This window comes from Silene latifolia, chromosome 11 (assembly GCF_048544455.1).
Source record: "Silene latifolia isolate original U9 population chromosome 11, ASM4854445v1, whole genome shotgun sequence".
Taxonomy (NCBI): Eukaryota; Viridiplantae; Streptophyta; class Magnoliopsida; order Caryophyllales; family Caryophyllaceae; genus Silene; species Silene latifolia.
In genome coordinates, this window is record NC_133536.1 from 59,590,837 (window position 1) to 59,614,357 (window position 23,521).

Below are 23,521 nucleotides of genomic sequence, written 5' to 3' on the forward strand. Positions count from 1 at the left end.
TTAATGGTTTAAATATATACTCCTTCCTATTCATTTTAACTCTCCCTATTTCATTTTTCATCGATTCATATAACTCTCCCCCTTTCCTTATTTAGTAAAGTTTTATACTTATTTTAATCACCTTACCCCACAACAATACCCACAATACTCATATTTTATCTTATTTTAATCAATTTACCCCACAAAAATACTTATTTTAATCATCTTACCCCACAATAATACCTTCTCTCTCCAATTACCTTACACCACCACAATACTTTACAATAAAATAATCCTACCCTTAATTTGCGCGCCCTTTGAAAGGGGAGAGTTAAAATGAATAGGAGAGAGTATTTTATTAAATATTAATGTACTTTTTGTTTAATAAATGATAATTAATGGTTTAAATATATATTTTATTAAATATTAATGTACTTTTTGTTTAATAAATAATGATCAACAGGTCATTCTTCGTGTCGGGCCGTGCCAAGCCCGCCATGCCTGGTGCGTGCCGAGCTCCACCGTGCCTGGGTCGTGCCGTGCCTAGGCCCGGATTTCTGAAGAAAATCGCGTCGGAGCCCGTCTTAAGCCCGGTCATGTCGTGCCCGTGCTTTCTCGCCGGGCTAGGCCGTGCCGTGGGTCGTGCCGCCCACCGGCCCGCGGCCCTTTATGCCAACTCTATCTCAAACTATGGCTAAATTTTGGATTACCTTTTTTTTCAAAAAAAAAAAATAATAATGCTCCGTCAAGGATATAAACAATAAATTTGGGATCCCGCGCAATGAATGCGCAGTATTTATAAAGTTTTTATTTTTGTATTACTTAATCATGCTAAATTAACACCTCGTTAATTTTTCATATTTCACGTCATTTTACTTAATTTTTTCATATTTCACGTCTTTTTGGCAATGATTTTATATATTTCGAGATTTGTAATATATGAACCCAAATTTTTTGGCAATGATCGAGGATTTTTTACTTCGAGATTTGTAATATATGAACCCAAATTTTTGGCAATGATCCAGGATTTTTTACTTGTAGCAATATAGCAATGATTTACGGTATATATTTTTTTTGGCAATGATTGAGGATTTTATACTTATTTTTTGTCAATCAATTTCTACCTTATTTTTGGGCAAGATCATTGATATGATCTAGATTTAGCACATAGTAGAATAGGACGTTATACATATTTTTTGGGAATCATTTTTTACATTAGACTTAGCCCATAGTAGAATGCAAACATTAAAAGCCCAATTAGTAGATAATATTTTAGGCGGGAAAAAACGTAGATTGACCTATTCATTTAGTAAATAGGGGATTATCAAAAAGGTCGATTAGAAGTAATTATCAAAAACAGGTTTATATAGGCTTATATTTTTCTTTGAACTTTGGCTTTCGGTTTAAAACCAATGAATTATTTAGGCGTTAATACACTAGGTTTTTAAGAAGAAGGTTAGTTTAGTAACTTTCTCTAACTATGGTATTTCCCTTCATTTCTTATATACTCCCTCCGTATTACACTTACCTAATACGGCCGGACCACACCAATGGTAACATTCCTTATTTTGCCCACAACATTACCAAATTATCCTTATACCCATTTGGATATTTACATAAAATGCCGCTACATACCCCACTTACCAACTCACAATTAAACCCACAATTACATACCCCACCTATTTTCTTCCCTCTTTACCCATTCTTTTACCCTCTTTTCTTAAAAATCCCATTTTTTACCACGTTACCATTTGTATGGTACGGAGGGAGTATATAAGTAAATGAAGCAAGTGGCCTATTATGGTGTCAGGCATTTAAAAAAATCAGTTGAATAAAATTATCCTTTGTCACCTTTTTTAATCATTTTACTCTATTTTATTTTATTTTTAGCTAAAATCTCAAGTGGGTTCTCCATCGCGGTTTCGAGAATTTACGACCTATCATCTCGAAGATTGAGCAGTGGTATCAGAGCTAGTCCATCCCAAGCCAAATTCATTCCTAAATAAAGGTCCCCTGATGTCGGGAACCGATATTAGGAGTATCCAGTCTACACTAGCTACAATCGTTCATATTCCTCGACAACGACGCGGAAATAAAACCAACTTGGTGAAACCACTTGTTGTAATATCTTAAGTTTTAGGAAGCACTCGGCCGAGTAAGGAGCTATACTCGACCGAGTGGGATAGACCGAGTGTGTTCTTGGTTGAACCCAGACCCTGACTATGTGGCACTCAGCCGCTCAACCGAGTGCTCCGGTTCAGACCTGGAAAATGCGGGTTTGGTTTCATGTTCCTATATATATCGTGAATAGTGTTCTGCCTCTCTCTATGAACCCTAAAACACTCTCTAAACCCTCTCATACTCTCTCTCTCTCTAAACCTTTCATATCATCTTTTAAGGGGATTTAGCTTGGATTTGAAGATTCAACATCATCCTTCATCTTTTCTTTACCTTTTTCATCTTGTGAGTCTTAATTTATTCTCTTTATCTTTTAATTGTTTTCTTAACCCTAGAAATTGGGGGGAAGTAAGGGGTTTTGTTGTTAGCTATAATTTGAGTGGGGATTTGGGTAATTAGATGGTTGTAATAAGTAACTAGGTGTATTATATTATTGTAGGACATGATTGTGATAGGAATTACTTGGTTAATTATAAGAGGAGACTTGATGGAAGAGAAATTCTAATTAGTTGCTTGCTTTTATGGAGTTTACTAAAAGGTAGGGTCTCCCTACTCGGTTTCAACCGTATGAACGTTTATATATGTCATTATTGTTGTGGTTAGTCTCACATGATTGTTTTAATTGCATTATAACATGTTAATGGGTAATTGTGTCTTAAAGGACTAGTTTTTATACCCGTGCACTGCACGGGTGGTAATGAAAATTGTTATTAAAAATAAAACTTACATATTTTCTGGATAACTTTATGTTGTTTAATTTTATTCGAAATATCCTATTTTTTTTCGACTTTTTAACTTATGAGAGGTGAAATCGGAAAATTGGATATAAAATTATTGAAATTTCAAAACGTTTTTATTACCCAATATACATTTAGTTTTACCCATTATTGTACGCTTTTGATCATATTCCACCTCTTATTTGTTCTCCTCTCAATTCTCTACCTTCTCTCTCATTTCCTCTCTCACCCACAATCACATGGACGTCTGAAAGCAGCGTTCGCAATCAACGATCTTGAGACCCACCAACACACCCTTCATTGCAGTGGTGATCGCATCTAAGTATCCAACACCCCGGACCACGACGTCCATCTCAACCCTTATTCAGCAACCCCCACAACTAACCATCACCCTACAATTCATATCTTACGTTCTCCAACTACCCTACCCCATCTTGCCTCCACCATCCCCTACGTCCCGTACCTCCAGTATAACCATCATTCCAACCCCACCCCATGCGTGACCCTCAACCCTACCTTATGTGATTCCCCTTGCACCCCATCATTACCCCCATTGCGACCTCTCCCTTATCACGACCTCCCACTATCAACACCACCCGTTCTTTCGCCTTTCAAGTCGCCAAATACTAATGTTTTTATTTCTTTTCTTTTGTTTATTGAGTAATGTTAACACTCACCTCTCAAAATTGTTAATCATTTTGTCATGTAGCACAATTAATTTGAGACAATTTAATATGGGAGATTGAACAATAAAATTAAAATGGATAAAGTATTTTTTTTTTCTAACACCATGCAAATAGTTATAATAATTATATCCCACAAAAATTCAGGCGTAATATTAAGAGTCACATCATACAAATATAATATATCAAAATTCTAAAATCTCATCCTAAATTTACAAAAATAACTTAGATTATTATTTTAAAAGTGATTGTTATTGTGTACAAAGTAGGAAAGTTTTTCGAAAATTTTCAACCACTGGCAGAATATTATCCTTTTTTCAATAAGTTTTTATTAAGATCCTCGTAAGTTAAGAAATGTGATATTATAGAATGACGCTCATCCATATAGTATCAAAAGACATGAATACTACACACTAATTTACATAAGGATCCATCAAAATACCGTGTGCTAATCATTGCCCTATGTATATTCTAATTTTGATTTATTAGGCATATATATGATGTACGAAATGCTATTCCCCTCGAAATTAAACTTTATTGATTTCTTGATCTTGAAAATGAATTCACATCCAATGATGAAGACTCTGAGCTCTTGGGGATGTACATACTCCATCTCCTTATTAGCTATATGACTTTCAAATAATGTATGGACCCCTGAAATTACTCCGTAGCTATCACCACAAGCTTCAGCAGAAACCTAGACATATGAAAAATAAAACACATAAAAAGACATTAGATTTAAGCTTTTTAGGGTGCTCTAATACAAATAGTACTCGTAATCACCATAAAACATACCTTGGATATCTTTTTATGGACTACGGGCCGGGTTGTTTAGTACCTTGGGTGCATCCCGAGTACGGGTTGCTTGGTACCTTGTGTAATACCTATAATTTTATAACTGAGCACTCGACCGAGTGAGTGGACCGAGTGTCTTCTGGGTTTTAACCCATGTCCTATTTAGGTGCCACTCGGCCGAGTGTCTGGTGCACTTGACCGAGTGTATGGCCCAGAGCAGTTTTGACGAGTTGGGCTCCGTATGTTGGGCCTTGGTATATTAGTTTTTTTTTCAGATTTCCCTTCATTTCTCTACCCTAAACATCTTCACAATTTCTCTCTACCTTCCGAATCATCTCAAAACATCCCAACAATCTTATCCCTTGGAAATCTTACCTTATCTTGAAGAGTTGGTGTTCAAGCTTCAACCTTTTCATTTCTTCACATTTTTAAGTTATTATTTACTCTTTCCTCTTTTTAATTAGGGTTATTTAATGAGAATAATCCAAACTATCACTGGTCTTCTCAAAATAATCCCAACTATAGCTTAACTCATAATAATCCGATTTTGACACTTATTTTTCTTCTAGTACACCTGCCTTAGGTGTGACTTTCTATTACAGGTTAAGTTAGACTTCTTGCAGGTTACCTTCCTATACCAGTCAATCATCATTCATCTTCTTCAATGTCAAACCCAAAACCCAGATTATTTCTCCCCAAATTTGTTTCCCTTGAAAGAATAAACCCATATACTCAATCAAACTCAATGATTTGTCCACCTACTCACCAACGTCAATGGCCCAATACCATCACAACCACCTCCCACGACCTCACCTGAACCACTATTACCAATTGTGCTTCCACCACCATCCGAACGACCCTTAACACTCTCAGCCCCCTCTTACGCGTCGCCACCATCGAATGACCACCCTCCGCGCGCTGCGATGCCCCGCAAAATGCATCGGTGCGCCGGCCTCCTCTTCACTGTCTATGTTTTCAACGTTACTATTAACAAACCATGGAAAACCAGCCTAAACAAATCCCAAGTACCCTCCCTTTCTTTTTCCAAAGCCACCATAACCGACACCGCCGCACTCCGCACCATTTGCCCCAAATACTAGTCATATATTGAAGCTAAAAAAAAATGGGTATAAGAGGATATGTACACGAGACTGGAAAAATCCAAAATGCCCAGAAAAAATAAATTGTAGTTACAATTAGCAAGTTAATTGGTTTATCCATGGCAATTTGCTTCAAAAATTCCATTGAAATTCAATGTTGAGGTGTTGATGAGTGATCCAATAAATTCAACTTCAATAAATAAGCTTAGAAAAGAGTTCTGCCAATGGAGATCTTTCCTTACCTTTTCCAGGACCAAAGCAATGGTGGTAGTGCGTTGGTGGCTGATGGGGGTGGTGATTAGAGGCACACGACAGTGGATGACAAAGGTAATTGATGGGGTAATTTAGTTAGGGTATATAGATATTGTAATTATAATTAGAATTAGAGAAAAGAAATAGTGACTTGAGTAAGAGGTAACCAGTCATCTAGTTCATTATTAGAACATAGTATACAATGTTCTGTTTATTGTGAGTTAAAATGTTGTTCGGATTATTATAAGAAGGTGAGTAATAGTTGTGATTATTCTCATAAATTAACCCTTTTAATTATTAGTAGTAACCTTAGATTTTTGGGGTTTTGTCTTATGGGGATTTAATTAGAGTATTGGGTAATTAGATGGTTTAATTAAGGATTTATAAGTATTATATTATTGTAGGACATGTTTTTTTTTTTAACATGTTTGTGATAAGTATTACTCAATTAATTGTAGGATGTGGTGTAACACCCCCATATACCAAGATGCCTTACCAAGAACCATCCCAGTATATAAGGGTGCTACCATCTCGGTTGCCCGAGGGAAGTAGATCAAATAAACAATAACATAACATTTATTAAATGACTTTATTCTTTACATCATAAACCAACGTGAGAAAGATACAACATATACAACTGGGAGGACTACTAGACATGAGTGACTGCGACATCTAATCCGGTAGCGTGATGACTCGATGCCCTTCCATGCCCCATAAACATCAAGAGAAGTTGTACCTGCTAAACCAACTGCTCACCATCCCTGAATGGATCACCACGGTTTTACAAATAACAACGGGGTCAGTTCACTGAGTAATAAAGGTAAGGAAATTACAATAAAAGCAATGGCAACTATTACACAACTGTTCCACATTCCCCAATCGTGTCTCAATACTGACTACACACTTAAGTGTGTAGTCCTGCCGGTGGGGAACCGCAGCCTTGCCCACCTAAGCCCCGCTCATCACAACAAGCAACAACCTATGTTCCTTAATGTGCACATCCCCTCTTGTTGCGGGTTCCACAAGGGCGTGAAGCCACTCCCGCAAGTGACTCCACTCAGCCAAGGACGCACCTCACCATCATCATAAATCCACCACAACTCAAACAATTAAGAATACAATCAACAACAATACTTATCATATCAATTAAATCACAACATCGCAACTTAAATCAATTATGCAATCGACTAATTAAGTGGGAAAACCCTACCTTTTTGCTATTCCATGAAAGCGCATCCAATAACTAGCCAAGCAAGACTTCGCGATGAATCCTACAAATAGCAATCACATCCTATTACTAGACCATTCGAGACCTACTGAAAGTTGACGACAAAACACAAACTCACCTTGAGACGCGGACCGATGCCGGCAACGACGACAACCCGACTCGACGAATTCCAGCATGAACTATCGCCCTTCTTGGGTTAGTGTCAAGGCCAAGTGAGAGAGTGTAGGGTGATGGGAGATAAGTGGGGGAGAGAGAGAGAGAGAGAGAGAGAGAGAGAGAGAGAGAGAGAGACAGAGAGAGAGAGAGAGAGAGAGAGAGATTAGGGTTAGAAAGAGAAAAGAACCGTAAAAAATGAAATGAGGTTCACGATCTCGCGTTTTATAATAACGCGTTAACAGAAGTGATACTCGATTTAGTATTGATATACTCGGCCGAGTAAGCCCTACTCGGTCGAGTATTCACACTACTCGGCCAAGTGATCTTAACTAGGTCGAGCAATTAGTAACGTTGGTCTCCTAACCTCTTTCATATCCCTTGCTATGGGTTTCCTTTGGTCAAACGGTCAGTCAACGGGTCCTTAAATAGGGCGGGTATTACAGTCTTCTCCCCTTAAAAGGAACTTCGTCCCCGATATTCACTCCACCCATCAAACAAATTTCTTATATGCTTAAAGAAACAATAAACATAGGACACATATCACATTACTTGACAATTAAGACACGTCTGGCACGTAAGTAAAACAAGGGTCATATATACGTCATTTAAGAATAACTACATGTAGCATCAACGGGGAAAGTGGAACTATACGCAACCTTACTAGCATGACAACGACGTTATGTCATCCCCAAAATCAACACTTACATCGTTACCTGCTCAAACCCGAGTCAACCGATATTCTAATATCATATAAGCCAAAATCGTACCATTCGTGGCTCATGATGTTACTGGACACCCAAGGATACACATATTATAAACAAATACTAAAGTTTATCACACTACAAGTTTAAGCAATAACAACGCAACGTCCAGATACTCGATCGAGTATCGAGGAGTACTCGGTCGAGTACGTGATATTCGGCTGAGTATCGGATTACTCGGCCGAATTTTCGAGTCCAGAATTCGATTTCGGCCATTCATGCCTATTTCATCAATACCTTATCCTGCAAAACACATTAGGTATCTACCATCAGATCAAGGTTCACAGTCTAAATGATCCAATAGCAATACGGAAAACGAGTAGCGGCCTTATGGCCAATTACAAACACCCAAAATGAAAATGAGTACGATAAAAGTTCAGCAAATATCCGACCATAAGTCTAGAAAAACAAGTCTAAAAACAAAGCGAAACTCAAATGTCCGCATCCTCTTCCATATCCTCTCCACCTCCGGTACCCGATGTCCTTGCTCCCTGATAAGCTCCAGATGAGTAGCCTCCACCGCCGGTCCACCTTCATGCCTCGTCTAGCTGACTGCATAGTCGGCTCCCCACGGTCCTGCGAGGCAGCCAAACTCGGTCTCCGTCGGTGATCTCCAAACATTGAGGTCAATCCCATAACTATGAAACACTCCGGTGTCAACCCCGGGTCCTCTCCGCCAAACCGGATGGGCTAAGTCCTTCCCGATACCCTGGTTGTAAGCCATCTCATACATGTTTCGTAGCACCAAGGTAGAAGAGATCCGCTCGGTCAGCTCACTAATCTGCATCCTAGGGTCGTGGATGGTGGGGTAGGGTGAGTACAGCGATGAGTAAAAGTTAGGTGCAGAAAAGGAAGGCTCCGTCTTAGTCTCGGCCACTCTAGCCGCTCTCCCTCTACGGTGCTCAACGGGTGGGGGAGGGATCGTCTGCTTCTCCGAAACGGAGATAGGCTCAGGTAAATCTATAAGAATTGTAGGATCGATCAAGTAAGACTGAGGGTCAGGTCTACGCTCACCACTCCCCGGGTCATACTCTGCCAGGTGGTCCACCACCGGAAGGTGATCGAGATCGGGGAGTATCAACCACATAGACCCCCTCACCCTTCAAGCAAAAGACCCATCCTCTAGCTTCCTAAGCCACCTATTATGGGCCTGTGGCACCAGTACTTCACATCCATCGTAGGAGCAGACTCGAACTACCCCATACCCGACGCAGGCGGAGCCTCAAAATCGGTCAACCTCTGGGCCAAGCGGGTCACTATGGCCCCACAAGTAAGATAGCAGCTCGAAGACCGTGCCATAAGAGCCAAGCTAGAGTATACAACTCTGTAGATACCCGGTATCTGCTGATACTCCAACAAACACCCGATGATTATCGGACTACAACATGTTTTGGAATCGCGGCGTTTGATCGACAGTTTGTGCACAACTTTACGTCGGAAAACTTAAAACGATTTCGAAAATAAAAAAAATCAAAACATTTCAAAAATACCTGGAGTGTTTAATGCACGACGACGGGGTCGCAATGACACTAACTAGAGTCAACACCGACACCGGACCAAAAACCGACTCAAAAATTCAAATCCCGACTCCAACAACGAGTCAAACCGAGTCAACCACCAAAAACAAAACATTTCAAACCTTCTACCTTAAGTTTTCCCGGATTCATGAATGGTCAAGTACCAAACATGTGACTACAAAACCTAGGATAGAACAAATCATGATTGCGTTTGTTGTGAAAGCAACAACACACCTCGAAGACCCGCGACGTGGCTCGCGCCTCTTTGAGCAGCCCAGGTGGCCACGTTGCTCAAAACTCACACAACCACTCATTCTCCTATAAATACCCCTCAAATGCCACCCATTTGAGACTTACGCGAGTGTCCGCCCCCTCTTTTCTCCCTTAAAATTCTCGACTCGACTTCTTAAGTCACAACCCGACGCGTATTTACGACCTACCGATCGTAAACACGAGCCTTACACATTGTTTGGTACCGTCATCGTGCATTAAATCACTTGACCGACCATTTCGACCACTACACCATCACTAAACTTTTAAAACACTCTTTTTACTTACCAAAACGGTTTCAAACCGAGTTTTTTTTCCGATCAAACGAGTTATTACACTTACGTCGGTCACTCGCCATAACCAAACATGTAAGTATGAGGGTGTAAAAATCCTCTTTTATTATGTTTTCATTTTTTTCATGACTCTAACATGCTAAAACATGCATAACATGAACCAAAACATGGAATAAACGAGCCAAAACTGATTTTTGGTCTGAGGCAGAAGCCACTTAGGTCGCCAACTAGCCCGCGCCTAAATGGGGTATTCAGACCAGAGATCAACCGTGTTTGTTCTCGTCATTTCCCTTAATCCATTTTTCATATTTGTAATCGGTTTTCACCATTTCAAGTATTTCCGAACCATTTTTATTTTATTTCACATGTTTTAGCCATAAAGCATTTTCACCCTTGGTTCCGCATACCATGACGGTTAAATCCGTGTTTCGGTGATAATATTTGGTTAATGACATTTAGAAGGTATTTTAAAGCCTTTTATTTCATTTCTTTACATTTTCAAACAAACATATTAATCACCAACACAAAGTCATCCTTGGTTCTACATACCATGCCGGATTTTAACCCGGGTACGATGATGAGTATCGACTAATTACATTCAAATGGACTTAAAACAATTAGTCCATAATTATTTTCAAAACTATTCATGTCAAGTTTGTCAAATCGAACCCGACACCGAATATTGTCAAAATAATGACGATTATTCGAGTCTAGTTCTCCAAATAAAAAAATGCGGTCTAAACGACCCCTTCAAATCAAACCGGGTTCAAATACCCATTTTCAACACGTTTTATAACGTTTTATAAAAGGTCAGAACACGGCATATAAACCGTGGGCTAACCCGCGCCTAAACAGGCTCTCCATTTCTCATTTTCAAAACCGGAGGGAGGCCCCTTACACCGCCGGCTGGCTCGCGCCTCATATAGCCGTCTGGTACAGGGCCTGTTCCCTTCCAGCATTAGTCTAGGACGATCCCGACTCCGGTTAACCCGGATATAGGACGGATCAGATGACTATTTGATTATCCAAAACCATATTTGCAAAATGCCTTACTAAGACAAATGGATCATGTTATGCACCCTAAACCTAATATGGTAAATGGATGTTTAATTTCCGTCTTGCATGCAAATCAACCATTAATCCAACTAGACATCTTATACTTGATACATGGATTAAATCAACCGACTTAGAAAGCTCTCACATGTTAGGTTTAAATTATTGGATGCGCATTCATGCATTTAAACCGTTTTATCAACTTTTGCATTCAACCAACCAAGATCGATCAAGAGAGGCCGCTAACGCGGGCGGGATTGGGTGTCTGATTAAAGGGCTTCCCAATACGTACCTTCACCTCTTACTCAGAAACTTTGGATAGTGGACGACCTTATCCAGGGCGTACGAGAGTCATTCTAGAGATAGGATGCTAAAGAGGGACGATTTCCTTATCTTTAGTACCTATGTCAAACGCTACTTTGTGCTTCGATTTGACCGAGGTATAAAGTGGAATTCGAACGGGTTCCAGGCATCCCACAAATGCTTGGTGGCGACTCTGAACATCTCTAATCGTTTTGAGACCCTTACCGAGACGAAACCGACCGATCTAAAACGATCCGGTCGAAGGCATTTTTACGCCGCCGAGCGTGGCTTTCAAAAAGACCGCTATACGTCCACAGATTGGCTTGGCGTGTAGGTGGCTATGTCCACAGATTGGCGACTCCGCTGGGGATAACTAGGACACTTACGTCTTTGTGATCCCTAGATGGTGAGACTCGAACGAGGTCTTGGTTGGAATGCATTATTTGGTATTACGGTCACGGTCGGGTTCCTTGTCCGGGCCCACAACCTAACCCTTTTCGACCAATTCGCTCGTTTCGTCGGCGTGAGTTTTCTCATCCCCGCGTTTCTCATCCCGATTGAGTCAAGCATACCGTTGACGTTACACATTTCTGTTTCGTCAAAGAGCTTTCATCACTTTCGAGCACGAGGCTAGGGCACCCTCCTTACACATTTTGTTTGGATTGGTATCCCTCTCGCAAATAGGGGTTTGATCGCTTGGTGTGTAACCCACCCTTTTAAGCCAAAACCCGTGTGAGCATAATGCATAATATAATGAACTGCGAGTGCTTATGTGCTACTTGATCATAAGTCCTTCCGTGTCATTTTCAAAACTTACAAAATCAGCTTTTTGCGCCGTTATAATGGCCGTTTCAAACCTCGGTCTTTCGCCAACCGATGCACGCCTTTCTAGGCCGTCATAATGACGATTTTCAAACTCGGTTTTGTATAACCATTTCAACACGCCTTTCTAGGCCGTCGTAATGATGATTTTCAAACCTAGTTTTGTATAACCATTTCAACACGCCTTTCTAGGCCGTCGTAATGACGATTTTCAAACTCGGTTTTGTATAACCATTTCAACACGCCTTTCTAGGCCGTCGTAATGATTTCAAACCTGGTTTTGTATAACCATTTTAACACGCCTTTCTAGGCCGTCGTAATGACGATTTTCAAACCTGGTTTCGTATAACCATTTCAACACGCCTTTCTAGGCCGTCGTAATGACGATTTTCAAACCTGGTTTTGTATAACCATTTCAACACGCCTTTCTAGGCCGTCGTAATGACGATTTTCAAACCTGGTTTTGTATAACCATTTCAAACACGCCTTTCTAGGCCGTCATAATGGCGATTTTCAAACTCGGTTTTGTATAACCATTTCAAATCACCCTTTTTACGCCGTTATAATCGCCGCGTCTAGACACAGATTTTAACCCGTTTCGCACCGACAATGGCTCTTTCAAAACCTGAGAAAAGCACACGCCCTTTTCTCGAGACATTTTCGGGATCCCGAGGACCATGCACCGTCCCCGAGACCTCTTCAAACATTTCAAACTCGATTTTCAAAACATACAATTTTGAATTTCAAAAACCGTCTTGGGAAATAATGCACTGTTTTCCGAGCCGACTCAAACTCAAACCGTCTTTTGCAAATAAACTTAAGACAACCCTTTCAACTGATCGACTTGCGGAGATCTCTATCTTCGGAAGCCGCCCATTAAAGCGACAAACGAATCTTTTTGAAAATTTCTATTTTCGAAAACTTCAGTCCACCTTTCCAATTCCGCCTCGTGTCTATCGAGTCAAATCAAACGTACTTATGAGTCTTTACTTATGAGTCGTCTCACCACGAGACCCGTCCTGTAACACCCCCATTTATTTAGGAGCCTTTAGCTAGACATTCCCAAATAAATAGAACTGTTACCATCTCGGTTTCCCGAGGTAGTGAATAACAAAGTACAACAAACCAAAGTACTTTAAATTAAAACTTTAGCGATTACATGTTATTACAATTTAACCAACCAAAACTTAATATAAAATAATTACAACTCGCAGCGGAAATAAATAAAGTGACAAAATATTCTATGTGGTCTAGACTTCTAGGTAGATTGGCCAAGTCCTCACGCATTCCCACAAGCTCCCAAGTCAGCTAATCTTTAGTACCTGCAAATCTGCTCCCCATTATGGTTCATCACAGGTGTTCACGAATACACGGTCAACCACGAGGTTGAGTAGGATAAAATACATTAAAACAACCAATCTCTCACAACTGTCCATATTCAGATCTCATTTGTTCACATGTCATATCTCGACATCATTGTCCACGTTATCCACCAGAGACTAAGCCTGGGGCAGTCCAAATACTCACACACGTTATCCACCAGAGACTAAGCCTGGGGCCTTCCAATTAATCACACACATTATCCACCAGAGACTAAGCCTGGGGCAGTCCAACAACCACTCACATTATCCACCAGAGACTAAGCCTGGGGCAGTCCAATTCTCATAAACCACAACTCTAACAATTAACAAAGTTAATCACTCAATTAGCTTAAATAAATAAGCAATCATACACCAATCATCCTTTCAATACATTCACGTATTAAACACGCAAACCCGATATAGTTGAGTAGATTATCCTACCTTGCCAGCGAATTCCAATAACGCAGTCCGAGTAAATATAAATCCAATTAACACGGCTTCTCACAAATGCGTCACCTATACAAGTAATTATGATAATTATTAATTACTCTAATCTTATGAATCAATTAAATCAATTATATAACTAATTATTCAATTAATATGGATTTATTGTAATTCTAATTCCCGACCCACAAAACCCGACACTTAACCCCAACAGTAACAGGCAGACTGGACCCACCAATATTTAGCTAATCCTTGTAGCATTCCTAACCTCATCGCATGACAACAACAACACAATACAACACCTACCATCAGCTCCACCACGACTCACCACCACCAGGTCAGCCACCACTCAACCGCTGTCAACAACACCCACAACCCTTACCAGCCACGCCATCACACACGGCTTACACCGTCGTCCTAACCACAATCACCAACAACAAGCAATACCGACATCGAAACTTACTCGACAACTAACACAAATCCCCAATCAAACCACCACACGTACCCCCAATAGCCTCCACCGTGGTCTCCTCTGACCCACGGTGGTGCCACCAGTAGAACCCTAGCCAAAAGTCGTGGTCAAGCCGAGGTAAGGTGGTCCTAGGTTCAGCTATTACACGGTTTACTACAAAACCCCCCAACAACCAACACCCATCCTGCGTACTTCCGGCCAACCACCCACCAAGACACCACCTTTGTCCACCTTTGTCCACCCTTACACCACCCCAAACACCGACAACACCACCTGAACCATACCCACCCCGAGTTGGTCCCACACGACCCACGAAAAGGGTAAGTAACTGTAATACTCCGTATTTATAGGTCTTGGGGTACTCTATCGAGTAGCCCTTACTCTGTCGAGTAAGGGCAAGTTGCGAAATAAAATAGTTTCTGACCTGTTGGGTACTCGATCGAGTAGCTGGGGTACTCGATCGAGTAAGGGGGTACTCGATCGAGTACCTTGGGTACTCGATCGAGTGTCCGGTTTTACGGGGGAGTTTTCTCGGGTTTTGTTAATTACGCGATTAAGGTATTTAAACACTTTCGTCCTTGTTCTAAATCACTTTTCACAAAACCTAAAACCTGTTTAAGAGAGAAAGCAACTAGTCTTCTTCCTAATCGCGTTCTTGACAATTCCGGAGTTCGACGGTCGGTTTGCATCGTAGTTCGCGTCGTTGGATTTCCTTGCGTCGAGGGTAAGCTTTTAGTATAATTTATATTATGTTTTGATAAGATTGATGAAACCCTAATTTGGGAATTGGGGGTTTTTATGAGTAGTAATTGAATGGTAGTCTTTATGTGTTATGTATGATAGGAGGAGAATTCGTAGAGGAGCCGTTTTGATACAGCTGTAGATACCGTCTGCGTATTGTGCTTTCCAGGTAGGATTTCCTACTCAGTATTAGTCCCATAATGGGATATTGGTGATGTGCTGTAGTTAGTTGTTTGATAAAGATGATTGTGATTGTGATTGTGATTGTGGTTGCGTTTGTTGATGGTTCTCGAGATGCGTTCTCGGCTGAGTGGGGTCACTTGCGGGAGTGATCTCACGCCCTAGTTTCGCCCTTCGTGGAACCCGCCACGAAAGGGGATGTGCACATTAATGGACAGGGTTATCGCTCGTACGATGAGCGGGGCTTAGGTGGGAACGGTGCGGTCCCCCATCGGTGTGGTCGGGTCCAAAGTGGACGGTCAAGATTGAGATGATGGGAGTTGTGTGTGTGTGTGTGTGATTCAATTTGTCTGTGTATCTTGTTATTGTTATCTATATTGATTGTGTGATTAGTACTGACCCCGTTTAAATGTTTTAAAAACTGTGGTGATCCATTCGGGGGTGGTGAGCAGTTGCTTGACAGGTATATTTTGGATACGCGTGGGATCTAGCTGGGATGGAGTCATCACATATCAGAGTCTTTAGTCTTCCGCTGTGTTTATTAGAACAGTTCCTTTCAGTTGGTTTATAGTTTGAGAACAGTTGTATTTTTATGTACAGTTGGGTTTGTAATGTAATCACTTAAACTTATTTAATAAAGTATGTTTCTTCATTGTCTTATGATTGTCATGCCTCGGGTAACCGAGATGGTAGCATCCTTATACCTAAGTGGTCCTGGTAAGGCACTTGGAGTATGGGGGTGTTACAGTAACCCACAAAATTCCTTCAGCAAGCAACACGTGTAACAACCACGAAATCCACCCACACAACCACCGCCTCTACGGTCACGGTGGTCCACGGCTAGGTACAAGGTGATAGGGGCAGGTATACGAGCTGGGCACTACCTTGTTCTCCACGGTTTAACAACAACATTCATAATTCTATAAAAACTCTGAACAACCCGGTCAAACCCCCTCTCACTGGTGGTCAACGGCATCTCGGGCCTAGTCAACGGCAGGGTCGTGGTTGGGTCGGGTCACGGCTAGGTCATGTTGCAATAGCAAGGTCATACGGTGGAGTATATGTTAACAAATAAAAGTTTTAAGTAAATTAAGACGGTCTTATGCTGAGACATACCTTAGACCTGAGATTGACTTTATCTTCCTAGAATCCTCCATCTATTCTCTCTGTCCTTATCAGATTTATGGTAAAATAAAAACTATTGTATGAGGTGAAAGTAGTATTTATAGGGGTTAGGTAGGACAGCTTAGGAAGATGTTAGGAAATAGTCGTCTTATAATATATCTTATTATTATTATATTATTATCTACCTTACTATTATTATTATTATTATTATTATTATTATTATTATTATTATTATTATTATTATTATTATTATTATTATTATTATTATTATTATTATTATTATTATTATTATTATTATTATTATTATTATTATTATTATTATTATTATTATTATTATTATTATTATTATTATTATTATTATTATTATTATTATTATTATTATTATTATTATTATTATTATTATTATTATTATTATTATTATTATTATTATTATTATTATTATTATTATTATTATTATTATTATTATTATTAGGGTAGAGTTAGGGTGAGAACGGGGCTTATCGTGAGAACCGTGAGAATGACTCTCAACCGTCCATCAAATAAGACTCACTACTGAGATTAAAGTATTCTTTGTTAAAATTTCACGAAAAACAAAAAATAAGAGTGTACATGTCAGCAATATCAAGCCTACGTAACAAAATCAAACCACACGAAACAAAATCAATCGATTTCACCATTAATCCTTCCTTAATTTGTAAATTTTTGTCTTTCGATATCAAATTTAGTGATCTAAAATCGTTTATTCATCATCAATTCTTTGTGTTCAAGCGCAAATCGAGTCAATTTGTTCAAACTTTTGCATTCATCGGCTATTCAGTTATTTCAAGATCAAAACTTTGTAAGAAAAATCGGAATTGATTTGGTCATTCATCTGGAATTATTGTTTTCTACAACCAATATTGAGGTATGTTCATTCAATGTTATTTAATTCGTTTCTCAATCGTTGTTGAATTGATTTTATGATGATGTTAAAGTTGAATTTGATTAAATTCAACTTAATTTCTGATTTGATTAAATTTAATTAACTAGATGTAATGTACTGAGTAACCACAAAAACATTAATTTTATAATGAAAAGTGTTAAATTAGGGTTTATAGTTTGTTTGTTTGGTTTTAGAAGGATGATAAACGCAAATGTACTTTGTGGTGAGAAACAATGTACTAAAAATAATGAGAAAGGAAAAGTGTGCAATTTGAAGTAACTGAAAAGTAATTTTGCATGTAAAAATAATGTCTTTGTGTTGGTTGTGTTGTTGTCTTTGTACACATTTCATAAGGAAATGTCCAATCGTCTTAGTGAAATGTGCATTATATATAATAAGTATGTGCATGTGATAATTACGTTTTGCAAGTGGTCTTGCAACTGTTCAATATGTCAAATGACGGATTGTAAGTTTTGCTTAAGTGGTGAAAAGACACAACTATTCACCTTAATTTCAATATTAATTCTAAATGTACATTATATTAATTATAAAAAAACATGTTCCATCAAATAAATTGTCCACTATCTATAGTATATTCATAATTTGCATTTTCTGATAATTAGGTGCAACTAAAATATCATTAAGCACTGTTTGGAAAATGTACATTATATAATATTAAAAGGTACATTAAATTATTTAAAAAAGAACATGGAACATTATTTGGAAAATAAATGTGCTTTCAGTTTAATTCAAATGTCCATTACGTATATTTATAGTGTGAATATCTTTGTTTTATGCGAGACATTTAACTAACATATATAACTTCTCCCAATTTATTAATTACCATGATTATGTTTGTGGCAGTTGAAAAGACACAACTGTTCACCAAATTTAATCTCTTATACGGAATTAATCCACTATATAAACCAACGAGTACACAATTACTTTTCCATCTTACCTTCATTTCTAAAACCTTTTCCAATAACCAAAACTTTTAATCTCTTCAGAAAAGTATTTAATTTTCTTAAAAAAAAAAACAATGGACTACTCAAAATGCACGATATTTGCCTACAAGAATGATGCTCACAAAGAAAATTTCATGAACCATTATAGGGATTGGAAAGTAAGCCAGTTTTCTTCAAACTGGTTTGATGGAGATGACATTCCTGTGGAGATGGATGTACCATCTCCCAGTAGTCCTTTACATTATTTCCTTACTACTCAGCCTTTGCTCGAAATTTTGTTTGAGCGACTTGGGAGGGAGGAAAAGAAAAACATGGCAATGGTGTGCAAGGGCTGGTCGAAGTGGTTCCTTATAGGAACGGAGTCAGAGGTAAAGGAAAGGGATTATTATCGAGGGGTGGTTCGGGAACAGCAAAATGGTATAATCACTGTCACAAAGGATCAGCGGCTCCTAGAAAGATTCTGCCTTTGCACGACTCTATCTAGTCGTGCAGAAATAATTAGACATCATAAACAACAAGCACGACAATTTAGAAACTGAAGAGAAGAATATGAAATTGAGGAGCAGTCTGGTGATGAGGATTATTATGACTCAGACTATTAGATTGGTTTAGAAATATATTAAGTTAGTTTTCTATTTTATTGTTATTTTGTATTATCTTGTGTTTTTTTTTCTTTTTCAGTATAAGCCTTAGTAGGCTTTATCATTTTGAAAGCCTTAAATGGCTTTTGTAAATATTTTACTAATATTAATGAAATAGTATTGTGTCTATTTGTTTGTTTACTGTCATTAGAATTCAATACATTTTATATATGCTCTATCAAAATGGACAACAATATTTCCTATGAACATTAGCAGTAAAATAAATGTTCCTTTAAAGGCATGATAATGGACATTCGAAGGAATACATTATATATGAACCTTTATTTGTACGAAATAACTTGCTTATGTGGTGAAAAGACGCAATTATTCACATTAATTTGAATATTACTTCTAAATGTACATTATATTAATTATAAAAAAACATGTTCCATAAAATAAATTGTCAACTATATATATTCGTAATTTGCATTTTTTGATAATTAGGTACAACTAAAATATTATTAATTAACCGTTTGGAAAATGTACATTATATAATATTAAAAGGTACATTAAATTATTTAAAAAAGAACATGAAACATTATTTGGAAAAAAATGTGAATTCAGTTTAATTCAAATGTCCATTACGTATTTTCATAATGTCCATATCTTTGTTTTATGCAATAGATTAAACTAACATAGATAACTTCACCCAATTTATTAATTACCATGATTATGTTTGTGTCAGTTGAAAAGACACAAACTTTCGTAATTTAATCTCTTTTAATCAATTAATCCACTATATAAACCCAAGAGTATACAACTAGTTTTCCATCCTACCTTTTCCAATAACCAAAACTTTTAATCTCTTCAGAAAAGTACTTAATTTTCTTAAAAAAAAAAAAAAAAAAACAATGGACTACTCAAAATGCCTGATAGTTCCCTTCAAGAATGATGCTTACAAACAAAATTTCATGGCCCATTATAGGGAATGGAAAGTAAGCCAGTTTTCTTCAAACTGGTTTGATGGAGATGACATTCATGTGGAGATGGATGTACCATCTCCCGATCGTCCTTACATCAATTGCTTACTACTCAAGATTTGCTCGAGATTTTGTTTGAGCGACTTGGGAGGGAAGAAAAGAAAAACATGGCCATGGTGTGCAAGGGTTGGTCAAAGTGGTTCCTTATAGGGAACGACCCAGAGGTAAAGGAGAGGGATTATTACCGAGGCGCGGTTCACGGAAATGAAAATGGTGTGATAACTATCGTAAAGAATAATCGGATGCTTGACAGATTTCGCATCCGCACGACTATGACTAATCGTGCGAAATAATTAGACATCACAAAAGACAAGAATGACGATTTTTAAAGGAAAGAGAAGAAGAATATGAAATTGAGGAACAGTCTGGGGATGAGAATTATTATGACTCCGATTGTTAGATTAGTTTAGAAATATGTTGTGTTATCTTCTCATTTTATTGTTATTAGGTATTATCTTGTGTTTTTTTTTTTAAGTATAAGCCTTAGTAGGCTTTACCATTTTGAAAGCCTGAAATGGCTTTTGTAAATATTTTCTAATATTAATGAAATAATATTATGACTATTTCTTTGTTTAATGTCATTAGCATTCAATACATTATATATATGCTATATCAAAATGGACAACAATATTTCCTATGAACATTATCATTAAAATAAATGTTCCTTTACAGGCATGATAATGGACAATGAGCATATTAGAATTGGATTACTGCATATTAGAATTGGATTCTTTGCATTATTGACGCAATAATATTCAATATACTTACTTACTTAACTATTGTTGAACCAGACAATGAGTACAAGTGATGCAACTACGTCTTCTTCTACAAATAATGACTTTAAAACACCAAGGACAAGAATTGAAACATTAAATGCACTCCAAGACATTCCATTCTGTCCGAGAGGAAAAAAACCTAAAGTAGGACAAGTTTTTGAAACGCTAGAATCAGCAGAGTTATTCTACAAAGAATATTGTACAATCTGTGGGTTTACGCCAAGGCTTGCAACAACAAAAAGGATTAAAGGCAATGAGTTACCAAACAGTTTTGCATTAAGGAATGTTGTCTGCAATAGGCAAGGTGTAAAGGAAAGTAGGAAAAGGAAGAGGACGACATCGATACCGATCTGCTCGAGAATGATGCGAGAAACGGTGTGACAGACATAAGCCGTGTGAGGCCGATTACAAGAATTGACTGTCGTGCATTAGTGCAGTTTAAATACCAAGAAAATGGAACTTATATTGTTACCAGATTCGATGAAGCGCATAACCATCCACTTGCTTCGCCTGAATCTACAATATTCTTGAAAGGAAACCGAAAAATGACAGAGGTACAGAAGCAATTTGTCACAAAGGTAAAGGTGCTAAAACTAGGTGGTGTGAAAGCCTATAGAGGTTGGAAGGAGCTGTGTGGAGGTTACAACAACATTGGGGTTATCGAGGTTGATTTCAAAAACTTTGTCGGGACATAAAAACCTACATTGGTAATTTTGATGCACAAATGTTTGTTGAAAATCTTATAGGGAGAAAAGACACATGCAGTTCATTTTACTTTGATTTTATAGTAGATGAAAACAAGTGCCTGGCTGGAGTGTTTTGGGCAGATCCGATCTGCATAAAGAACTACATCTTTGTTCGGTGAGGTTTTATCAAGAGATGCTACATATAGAACAAACAAGTACGATATGGTGTTTGTCCCTTTTCACAGAGTTGATCACCACAAAAGGTGCATAACGTTTGGAGCTGCGTTGTTAGGTGATGAAAGTATTGAGTGTTATACATGGTTGTTCAAGACATTTTTGGAAGCAATGGGTGGGTGCCAACCGAGAATTATAATTACCGATCGGGACAAATCAATGAAGTCGGTGGTCCCGGAAGTGTTTAAGGAGTCAACACACGATCGTGCATGTGGCACATAATGAAGAAACTAAGAGAGAAAGTCAGTTATCAACTGTTTCAAGATGAGGATTTTAAGACCAGGCTCAATAGGTGTGTTTGGAACAACCAACTTGAGCCCGATGAATTCGAAGAACAATGGGGAAAGATAATGACTGATTATCAACTTGTAGAACACGAGTGGTTTTTAGATTTGTATAATCTCAGGGAACAAAGTGGATCCCCGCCTACTTTAAAGATGTTTCAATGTCCGGCTTGATGAGGGTTACTTCTAGGTCCGAGAGTGAAAACAGTTTCTTTGACAGGTTCCTCACACCTCATTTGACCCTTGTTGAGTTTTGGGTGTGCTATGAGAGTGCCTTGGAAGCACAAAGACACAAGCAATCCAAATTGAACAGTGACAACAAACACTCTTAAATCCCACGGAAAACAAAGTCAAACCTTGAAGTCCATGCTTCTGAAATGTACTCGCACAACATTTTCAAAGACTTCCAAACAGAATTTGTTGCAGCTTTGTCTGATTGCCGTTTTAAAGATGTGGAGAAGATTGATGAGACAAAAATATATATTCTAACAGACTTGCAGATGCCAAATAAGTCATGGAACGTAGCATATTCACCAGATAACATGGAGATTACTTGTTCTTGTTCTATGTTTCAGAGAATGGGCTTGTTGTGCGTGCACCGCCTTTGGATTCTACACAACCAAGATTTTCGAAAATACGAACAAGACATAACGCAAAGATGGACAAAAGCTGCAATGAGTAAGCCTGTCTTTGACAAAGATGGCAAACAGATAGATGTCTCTCAAAAGTTTTTCGATAGGAAAAGTTTGAGTACCGAGCTGTGGCAAGAGGTTTATTCTTGTGTCAGCGTAGCTGAGTGTGATGATAACGACATGAAGCTTTTGATTGAAAAACTGAGAGATATTAGATTGGATATGATTAGTAATGTGAAGTGTACAAAGCAAAGAAGAAAGACAAGATGAAAGAAATAGAAAAGTATGTGGGCTGCAAAATACCTGAGAAGTTGGTGATTCATGTTCCTAAAAAATCTAAAAACAAGGGTAGGACCAAGGGCAAGAGAATTGAATCACAAATGTTAAAAGCCCTAAAGAAGAGAGGAAAAGAGAAGAGGTATTGCAAAACATGTGGCCGCCAAGGACACAACTCTAGAACTTGCAAAGAAACAAAACATCGACGGTATCTATAATTTGGTTTCTTATTAAAGCATATTACATTAATGTTAAATAATTATTAAATTATACAAGCATAGCGGATAGTATTTACCTTCCAAAATCTTCAATCTTATATGGAGGCACATAAGCTCTTTGTGCAATGAACATTATGGTTGTTCTAAAGGCACAGATGAAAATTTCAGCAATGTATATTTGATTAACATTAAATCTATTATCAATTTAGTTGTTCATTTTGGCCATTTTCTCCTTATAAAATCTGATATTTAATCTACATTTTGATGCATATTCACCAAATACTACCATGAAGATGACGACGATGAAGGAGATGAATCAGATGATGTGGAGGACGACGATGAAGAAGATGAATCTGATAACGAAGTGGAAGGTGCAAATTTTTGATTCAAGGATAGACATCCATAATATACACTACGAGAACATTCTTAAAGGCTTGTATGCACAATTCGATTATAC

The 23,521-nt window shown here is 38.2% G+C and overlaps 1 protein-coding gene and 1 long non-coding RNA gene across 2 annotated transcripts; one reads left to right on the forward strand and one right to left on the reverse strand.

The window, feature by feature from the left end:
• Positions 1-13,271: 13,271 nt before the first annotated feature.
• On the reverse strand, positions 13,272-16,507 carry LOC141614882 (uncharacterized). The gene is made up of 3 exons (XR_012529438.1): positions 16,442-16,507; positions 13,930-14,004; positions 13,272-13,457 (listed from the first exon to the last, which is right to left on the reverse strand). It is a non-coding gene; the product is annotated as an uncharacterized LOC141614882 (long non-coding RNA).
• Positions 16,508-22,315: 5,808 nt separating this feature from the next.
• On the forward strand, positions 22,316-22,840 carry LOC141613476 (protein FAR-RED IMPAIRED RESPONSE 1-like). Its single transcript, XM_074432215.1, has one exon. The coding sequence runs from the start codon at positions 22,316-22,318 to the stop codon at positions 22,838-22,840; it is 525 nt and encodes a 174-aa protein (XP_074288316.1).
• Positions 22,841-23,521: the final 681 nt, after the last annotated feature.